Genomic DNA, 9869 nt, shown 5'->3' on the forward strand with positions numbered 1-9869 from the left:
TGTTGGTTCAAGGATAAGTTTGAACTAAGATGAAAACTTCAATGACTAATATGGATAGATTGAAACATCAAGGACTAAACTGAGCTTTCGATGAAACTTGGAGGACCACTTTGGCTATTCACCCTAATATAATATAATATTTGATCAAATCAACTGGACTGTTAATTAATCATATGATACATGCCTGATATTGTTTGGATTGGGAGGATATGTTGTTCCAGGAGCTCCAGGAGGCCTGGAGTTGCGTTAATTGGTTAGACCATATAATATAATACTCGATCAAATTAACTGGACTGTTAATCTCTTCTTTCTATAAAGCTAATGCCCACTACACTCCTAAAACTCAACATGCAAGTATTTGTTAGCACTACTAAGACCTACATGCAAACATGCCACATCAACCAATTAAACTCACAAAACTCAACATGCAAACACATAGTAATTATATCTACAATTTATTTTATTCTAAAACTAAACATACATATGCTAAATTATCATTCTCAAATCATTTTCATAATATTTCAATCCAAATCATTCATTATTTCTCTATTATCTAACATATATCCCGCAGCAAAGCGCGGGCGTCATCTAGTTAATCATATGATACATGCCTGATGTTGTTTGGAGCGGGATATGGCCCAGAGGCTCCAGGAAACCTGAAGATTGCAGATGTTGGATTGGTTAGACTATATAAAATGAATCTTTGATGCGTATGACCGTTAATTAATAATATACTGCACATGTATAATGTACCTCATGGGGGTAGACTGAGACTGCCCAAAGTTCATGGCACCCATCCCTTCATTGCCATAATGCATCTGCAATTTAACTAATAATTATTGATAGCAGACTGCATGATTATGATATTATATATATCTTCTCATCTTGAAACATCATTTCTTGTTTCTTTTTTTTTTCTTTCTTGCTGACAAGAATACTATTGAAGTACTTTGGACACATAAACATAGAGAGATTGAACAAAACCTCGATCTAAAATGAGAAAAAAAAATCAGTCTTAAACAACAACTAACTACTAAAAGAAGAAAAAAAATTAAAAATTCTATACCGCGAGATGTGGTGAGTAGTGTGGCGGTGGCAGTGAAGGGGCAACGTTGGCATGCATAGACCATGGATAGACTGATCCCCTTATTGCAGCTATGTCCTGTTTGACAGATCCATTTCAAAAAGACTCATCCGATTACATTAAAAAAATAAATCTATAAAATTAAACATGATAAAATATACAATAGATCATAGAAAATTAATTTAATCAAAGGTACACAAATCAAACAAAAATCGACGGATCCGCATCTGTTTGCTAATTATAATTTATTTAATCTTATTTAATATAATTACCACGCCATCGGTAGTTCCATCTGGGATCTGAGGTGGCCCCTGCTGGTTAAGAGCGTTTTGCCTTTTTTCCTGCTCGGCTAGTTCGTTCTTTTTTTTTTGCTCGGCTAGTTCACTTTGAATCCTTATTATCTCTAGCTTTGCAACCCCAAACCCTCTCTTCCGTTCCTTGGGCTTATCATCTTTCTTCTTCTTCTTGTCACCCTTCCTCTTCCAAGGATCAGATGAACCATCATCCCTGTTGCCTCCTGCACCTCCTGCATGCATCATCTCTGGATCCCCTTTATCTAGCTAGGTATATAAGCAGTATATAAAAAATTCAGAAAAAAAATTGATGTTTAGAACATGAAAGCAAAGTAGTTTAGGTTCAAAGAGAAAGAGAAAGAGGAAGAGAGAAAGATAGATCTTAAGCACATACCCAATTATTGGTAAGATCTTTTCTTTCTGACTGAGACTGAAGAAGAAGAAGAAGGCCTGGCGGCTGCTGGGTGGAAATTGTTTTTCTAATCAAAACATGGGTATTTATACTGTAGAGATGTCACCCTGAACCCTAGAGGAGAGGCAGCGGACAAATGAATCTTGAACCTTGATGACATCCGACGGTTTTAGATTTGATTTCCTTGGAGATGAGCATCTTATCATCCATCCGTTTGTGACTGTGGAGTTTATTTACAGCTAGCTGCTAAATTTGGATTCACATTATTACACCAAAAGAGAGAGATAAAAAAAAGTATATATGGCCATAGTTGGAACAAATGGAAAGCAGCTGGATTATGTTTGTGTGTGATAAAACGCTAGCGCAGAAACAATACAATAGCAGCTGGCGATTTCGAGCAAAATAGGATACTGCCAAGATATATATAAAGTTGATAAGTGCGGGGTTTAAGTGAAGGAAGAGTGTTAAGAGACCAGTTCACACACTGCGAGCTATGGAAATTTGTCTGCATGCCAATTTTACAGAACACTGGCAATCGGCCGTTCTCTCCTTTCCCCTGGACTTGCAAGCTGTCAGTTAATCAAAGCAGCAAAAATAGGTGTATCTGGGGATTGTTTTTGGCCCACAAATTTGGTGTTCACGTTTTTATTCTTCAGTTTTTGAACTTGAAGTCCTGGTGATTCTCGTGACTTCTACAAATTGATCATTAGACGAATTGCAGCAACCTAGCTAATGTAAGTTTATTCGAGCAAATCCTTGTTGTCTTATAATCGATCAAATGCTCTTGTAGCATGCATGAAGAAGTAGTGTAGAAGTTCACATATATAGTTGATAGGATTTTATATTGCAACACGCATAACATGATGATTATTAGCTAGCTAGTCCATATATATCATCATCAACTTGTTTAAAACCACCATTAATTTGAGATTTGGGAAGATCGCAGAGATACCTAGTTAGCTGATGGATCCGCAGGTTTAATCACACAGCATATCAGAGTTTATTCGTTTGTTGGTATGTGTTGAATTAGTTTCTAGCTTGAAGATTGAGATAGAGATATGGTGCACTGCTGCGTATCACTGAGCAATAATACTATAATATCTTTTCCTCGTCAGCTAACCAACCAATCATGTACAGGAAAAGGCAGGCATTAAGGACTACGTATCCTGGTGTTTATCTGCACCCTGCATATGCAGATTAATCAATTATACATGCATACTAGATCAGGATCGACATGTTGGACATGGTAGTTAGCTGCATAGATTAATGGGGTGTTAATATATGATTATGTGTACTTTAGTTTCCTGTTGGATGTTGGTTTGTTTTGGTGCAACGCAATGTATCAACAAGGACGCAATAGAACAAAGAGAAACGGTCATAGGCGAGGATATGAAAATCAACAAATTAATAATGCTTTTTATTTTTTATTTTTTTATAAAAAAACTGCTGCTAGTTTCAGATATATATATATATATATATATATATATATATATATATATATATATATATATATGTATGTATGTATATATCATATAGCTCATTGTGTTTATTTGGATGATCACAAAGACCTCGATCGGCATCGATCTATGATTATATTCATAGCTCAACGATCATGGTGCATTGATAGATTGAGTACTATATTGATTACTGTGCAATCTAAAAAATACGCTACTAGCTAGTTTTAGATATCATCGTATAGCTCATAATCATTTATGTGTGGGATTGAGTAATTTGCAAATCTCAAAGAAATATAACTGATATGCACAGATTTAAAAAAAAATCATGTGTCTATCAACATAGAGATTGACTCTTTATTAAAAATTAATATGCAATAATAAAAATAGGATAATGCTTATCATGTATAGTTATTGAGTTCTGATCTTTAAGAGATATCGAGGTTATATATACCAAAAATAATTCAGTGCCACACCCACACACACTCGGATTAAAGGATTGTAAAATAATTCAGTTACTATATATTTTCAATTTTATCCACTTCTAAGACGACAACTTTACTATGTCAATATAAATGCTCGACCTAAATTTTATCGGCTGAAATCTTCCGGCCGACCCGGTTAAAAAGATAAATTAAATGGCGCATTGATCAAAATCACACATATGTATACCGTATGTTACAACTTAATTATTAAGAGCCTTTTAAAATTTAATGAAAGCTATTGGCTTGTCGTGAAGGTTTAGCTTTGGCCGTTGAATGGGTTAATAAGCCAGCAGTGTGGTGCCATATTATCACTGATATGCAATGTACAAAGGAGTTGTTTTCAGAGGTGAGGATTCGTCATATTGGAAGAGGATGCAACAGGGTAGCTCATGAGTTAGCGCAATTGGCTAGCACAACGAAGCGTTGTGCTCTTTGACAAGAGCATGTTCCTACCTACATACAAGGCTAGCAGAATGAAGATCTCTCTTCCTCGCAAAAAAATAATCAAAGCTCGATTGGTGGTCTGATTTGGATATATGGTTCTACATAATTGTATCTATGGTATAATGGTGTATGGTTAATTGTGGGAGTGACAATGCCAGGTTTATATATATTTTATATTTACTTCCACACTAGGTAGCTTGTGCCTACATCAGTTGGGCCAGAATTTCCGCATTACTAATGTTTCGATATATGCACACAATATGATAAAGAGAAATGTTCTTCATTCACAGTAGTTCTGATATATAGTGCTACCTCTTGCGTACACCACCCCTTCCATAAAAAAAACGAATTTCTGGCTATGAATTTGAACATATATACCCTATGTTCAGATTCGTAACCAGAAATTATTTTTTGGGACGACGGAAGTACATACAAGAGAGATAAACATGTGCTTCAATGCATGTGCATGAATGCATGCTATTATGTAAGATTACATGTAATGCATGCATGGTCAGGTAAGATATGATATGCCACTGACGAATATATATCCAAACTTCCTCATCATATTATATCATATATGCTTGATACAGTACGACCTATATGCATGAGTGCAGTAGACGATGATGCCTAACATGGTGTCAGCATGCATGAATGCATGGTGCAAACTAAATGGCAAAATAGAAGCACAAGAGAGAGAAAGATCTTGGCCTGTTAGGTGCATGTGTAATATTTTTTTTTAGACAAGCGGTATGTATAATTATTGCATCGGCATTATATATATCTAGGATCAAATGGCATAATGGGCCTCTAAAAATTGTGTTGTCTCAGCAAATGAACTCTTTTTTTAGGGAAAGCAAATTAACATAACGTACCTCCCCCTTGTTTGATCTCTGCATCAGTAGTATATAGGCGACCGCAACATTGACTCTGTCGTTTCGAAGATTTTACCACGGATATATCGAATTTTTGCAGCATCTCCATCATATCATTATTATACAGTACATATATGTATCCACCAAAAAAAAATTAGAAAAGGTAGAGAAACTCCCCACAGCATCATCATCATATATCCATGGATGACTTTCAGAAGAACTGAACTGTATATACACTCCAAATCAAGTTTTACAAGTTCTACAAATCATAACTAACCAAATTCCGGCACTCGGTTTCGTAACTCAACGTCGACACACTGCAGTACAGTACTACCTGCTTTAAAGAAATTTCTTCGATGTGTGTCATGTGTGCTTCTTATCTTGTTCATTGCTCTCCCTTGATCATGCATGCATTACATCACAGTGATCATAATATACTGCAAGAATACTTAAAGTTTTTGAGGCATGCATGCATCAATAAATCAGTAGGGAGAGCTAGGTTAACTGAGAGATTAATTAGCAGGTAGCCACATGATACAATATCCACTGAAGATGATCATAGCTTGAGCTCAAGGTCTACTTCTTCAGGATCATCTGAGTTCATAGAGTGATCTACCGGTTGGTTTAGGCCGTAGTGTCTCCTTAAGTAAATGGATTCCTACAATTAATTAATGACATAGAAATGGATTATCTTGGCACAACCATATTGTATAAACTATTAACACATCTCTTCAATATAATTAAATTAATTAGGTGTGTATACCTCAGGTTCGAAGAGAGGCAATGTGTGGTCGCTGCTGGGATGAGAGTAATGAGCTGCAGCTCCATATATAGCTTCATGGTTAGGCGGTGACCTGAAAGATTAGGAACTAATTAACATACATTCAGGCATCCTGTGTTAATCACTGATCATATTGTTGTTTAGATATATAATTAAACTTCAATTGATCATCACTGGATAATTATTATTTCGAGCATGCACATGTGTGTATAAAGACGAGCACCTGATGATGGGACTCGTTGATTGGAATTCGCCGTATCTGATATCTCCTGATCTGCTCCCTCCATAGGCCATCTATAATTGCAGATTTGCAATATAGAACCAAGCTAAGTTAGTTAGGTCGAACTGTGTCGGCCATGATAAGATCTCTTTAGCTAAGCCAAGGATATCACGTTCACGTGCATGGGGGAATAAAATCTCTTTAGCTGCAATAATACTCTTGTTCTTCTCTGTGCACAAGATTAATCGACAACCATATATATGCATCCTTTTGCCAAAAAAATAATGTTTATTATCACGCGTTCTAGGCTTGATGCAAATATGCAATACACTACTGTAGCTAGCAAAGCACGCCAGCAGCTGGACCTGGAAGCAAATATAGTCAATAAGATGAATTCGTTGTCTAACTTTTGTAGATCTCTTATGGACTATTCATTTTTTTTTATGTTGGGCTGAAATGATTAAAAAACAAAGAGTGCATATTTCGTTGAAATTAATCTTAGAGAGAGGTTGATTAATCTGTCTAGAAACCAAGAAAATATGTAGTAACAATTTGACAAGATTTATTGGCAGATCTCTGAAATTCTGTCAGTTAGCTAGTATGCATTTGGTGAACAGCTGAAAGAACTGCATATACCGCTAAATTGGGGTGGATGGGATAGGAGTTGATGTTGGCAGGGAAGGAGGACGATGGAGACGATGACAGCGAGTTAGATGACCGTGCATCTTCCTGCTGCTCGATGGATGATCAATTCCAAAACCACATGAAATCAGAAAAGAAATTAAACTTGAGCAACCAGCAAGAATCACAAAATTACTAAAAAGATGCAGAAATTGGTAGTCAGACTAATTTACCAGGTTGAGGCTGCCAATTCCATGGATCGGAGGTGGCTGGCCAAGAGGAGGATTCTGCAGGTAGCCGGCTGCCATTTCACTCTGAATCCTGATCTTCTCGAGCTGCGCAACGCCGAGCCCTCGCTGCGGCTGCTTCGGCTTGTCGGAGCCGCTGTTTCCGGCTGATCTCTTGCCCTTCCTGCTGGACCCAAATGATCTTCCTCTTCCTGGCCATTCCATGTTCATTTGTCTCCAAAGTTGCTAGCTTTCATATGGGGAAATTTCTAGTACACCAGAAGAGAACTGATCAGAAGACCTAGAAGAAGACCATAGCTAGCAAAGTGGGAGCAAGAAGAAAGGGAGAAGAAGTTGGATGATGGAAAGGAGACTCTTTGATATTAAAGTGAAAGGGAGAGATCTCCTTACCTTACACACACATTAATTAATAATAGGGATGCACTGCAGGTTGCAGCATTGTTTATTTGATTTTTTTAATTTGATCTTATAGCGTGGCAATGGCTTCATTAATTGGTTTATATAATCAGCACCATGTGACCCAAATCCTATCACTAAAAGAAAAGGAGAGAGGAGTTTAAATTAATTCCCATTGTGTTGATTTGTTCGGGGATGATCACTGAAGATCTTTGTCTTCAAAATGCCCCCCATTTAGAATTCGTGTGGTTGTGATTTAACATTCTGTATTTTATTCAGCACTGAGCACAAATAGAAAGGGTCCTGAATTATTGTTGTCAGTAAGGAGGATTTTAATTTCTTCTGAACATGAGTCCTTCCTCGTATTAAAAAATAAACTTTTACGATGCTTAATTAGGAGATACATTAAGAGGCAGATGTAACTAAGTAGTGCAACTGATGATCTCTTATGCAGGCTGTTTGTTTAACAATGACTGCACAGCCATATACTAGTAGTAACAACGTATTTCCTTTCAATTAAAAAATACTAGTTACACATAATATATATATACTACTAGTAACTGTACTCCCTGAAAAAAGGCTAACTTTTGTAACGAATCTTAAATATAGTCTATAACTAAATTTATGTCCATAAGTTGTTTTTTTAGAACGGAAGGAGTAATTCTGGAGAGCAGTAGAGACGTCGTGAGACATATCCCAAAAGCAATACCTAAGCAGGTGTAGTAATGTCGACATGATGGATCAGTTTGTGTAACTGACTACGTAGCATATATATAACTAAAGAACTAAGCTAGAGCTAGCGACATCTACACGAGATTTAATGGAGAATTTAGTAATGTTTTGGGAGATGCAGAGAGGGTGCAAAATCTTCTCGGCGATCTCGGGAATCAGAAGCTTCGCTGGCTGCTGCATATGCATGGTTCAGACTCATCAGCTTGATCAGAGAATTCAGACATGGCGCGTGGGTTGGGATCGCAGTTTAGGTGGAAAGCATCCTCCTTGATCGAATAAAAATGCAACCACACATATATTGATATACATATACAACCTGCATTTTGATCGTACTCTTATGAGATTTAATTATCTTATGTAAGCATATAGTAGTTAGAAGCCCTGTCGTCGATCGTTGTTGCTTCACGTGCGGCCTGGATCTTCTTGCTGCATGAGCTGATGATAATTAACCTTGGAAAATAGTCACTGAGCTAAGGCAGCAAATCAAATAATGGAGCATTAATTAATTTATGAGGAATTGCAAACACTGATAAGTATACTTAACCCTGCATTTTCCGCCTGATATATAATATAACTGAACTATCCCTATATATATAGCTATTGAAGGTCTGATCAGTCTGGTCCACAGTAACTGAATTAGGGTTTTTGTTTCTTGGATGTGATTTTGTGACACCTTGTTGGTTAGTCCTCAAGATAGCTATATTTATATATATGATATTACAACATTAGCTTTACAACCTGTGCTGCAAGTGGATCAACTAATTGATGACCTAACTAATTTTTCAGTTAATTAAATAAGAGAATATTGAGATTTGCAGCATCCATTCATCTTGAACTCCTTAAAGGAGACAGCACCTAAGCTAATTAAGCCCTTGATGTATGACAACAAGCTTATTGCAATTATATATTTATGCAACTTAATTAATCAATTAATAACTAGGAGGTAGTGATCAAACAGTGTTTAGAAAACAGCAGCACGCCGTGCATGCTCCTCCATATTTTAGTTGCATGAGTAGGCAGAGCTTTTCCCAGACTAGCTAGCTAGTTAATTGGGGCTGTTCTTTTCCTTTCTACTTAACACCAGTTGCTTAAGTATAATGAGTACTCCCTCCCTCCCAAAATATAAGTATTTTTGGACTCTGACACGATCCGATATACTATTTTGACCAACAATATTTATAAAAGTAAGATATTTTAAATAAAAAGAGTTGCATATTATGATAGTTTGTTTAATAATAAATCTAATAACTTCAATTTTATATGATTGATTTTTTTTATTAATAGTCAAAGTTAGAAATGTTTGACTTGTCACTATGCTAAAAATACTTATATTTTGGGACGGAGAGTAATATATATTGCCATTGGTAATTTAATGAACTACCTCAATAGCCCAGCACCATTTCGGGGATTTCTTCAGAAAGGCTAACTTGAGAAACTAGATACCGGGCCGGCCTAAATGTCTAGAAAAGTTAGAACAGGATAAATTAATTAAACTATTCTTTCTGATGCTTCAGCAAAAAGCTAGCTAAACTGAGGGCCTTGTTGCTGCTACTTTGCTGCTTATATATATTAAAACAAAAAATGAAGGATATATATATAGTACCATGCAGTGCTGCTTTACCTTATCACTGCTACCTTGGTACACACACATATACAATATATTAGTCAGATTGTCTAGAACATCTCATATCTATTTATTTCCTGCTTTCATGCCAGCATAAAAAGAGAACATTTTCTACGTACACCCACTAGGAACAAAGTTCAGAGAGAGGCTTGGCTAGCTTTTTTGTTTTTGTTCATTGATATGATCAGATGTGACTTCATCTA

The 9869-nt window shown here is 36.4% G+C and overlaps 1 protein-coding gene across 1 annotated transcript; it reads right to left on the reverse strand.

The window, feature by feature from the left end:
- Positions 1–5157: 5157 nt before the first annotated feature.
- On the reverse strand, positions 5158–7262 carry LOC127774877 (protein SPEAR1-like). The gene is made up of 5 exons (XM_052301170.1): positions 6900–7262; positions 6682–6777; positions 6049–6119; positions 5808–5898; positions 5158–5702 (listed from the first exon to the last, which is right to left on the reverse strand). Exons 1-5 carry the CDS (start codon positions 7122–7124, stop codon positions 5601–5603), a joined length of 585 nt encoding a protein of 194 aa, XP_052157130.1. The 5' UTR covers positions 7125–7262; the 3' UTR covers positions 5158–5600.
- Between the last annotated feature and the right edge of the window lie 2607 nt (positions 7263–9869).

This window comes from Oryza glaberrima, chromosome 5, assembly GCF_000147395.1.
Source record: "Oryza glaberrima chromosome 5, OglaRS2, whole genome shotgun sequence".
NCBI lineage: Eukaryota > Viridiplantae > Streptophyta > Magnoliopsida > Poales > Poaceae > Oryza > Oryza glaberrima.

What these genes read in the sequence shown, in the direction of transcription:
- LOC127774877 (XM_052301170.1), bottom strand. Translation starts at nt 7,124, where the DNA reads ATGAACATGGAATGGCCAGGAAGAGGAAGATCATTTGGGTCCAGCAGG. An exon ending in GAATTGGCAGCCTCAACCTG is followed by an intron (nt 6,778 to 6,899) that starts GTAAATTAGTCT and finishes TCCATCGAGCAG; the next exon opens with CAGGAAGATGCACGGTCATC. An exon ending in TCAACGAGTCCCATCATCAG is followed by an intron (nt 5,899 to 6,048) that starts GTGCTCGTCTTT and finishes CTAATCTTTCAG; the next exon opens with GTCACCGCCTAACCATGAAG.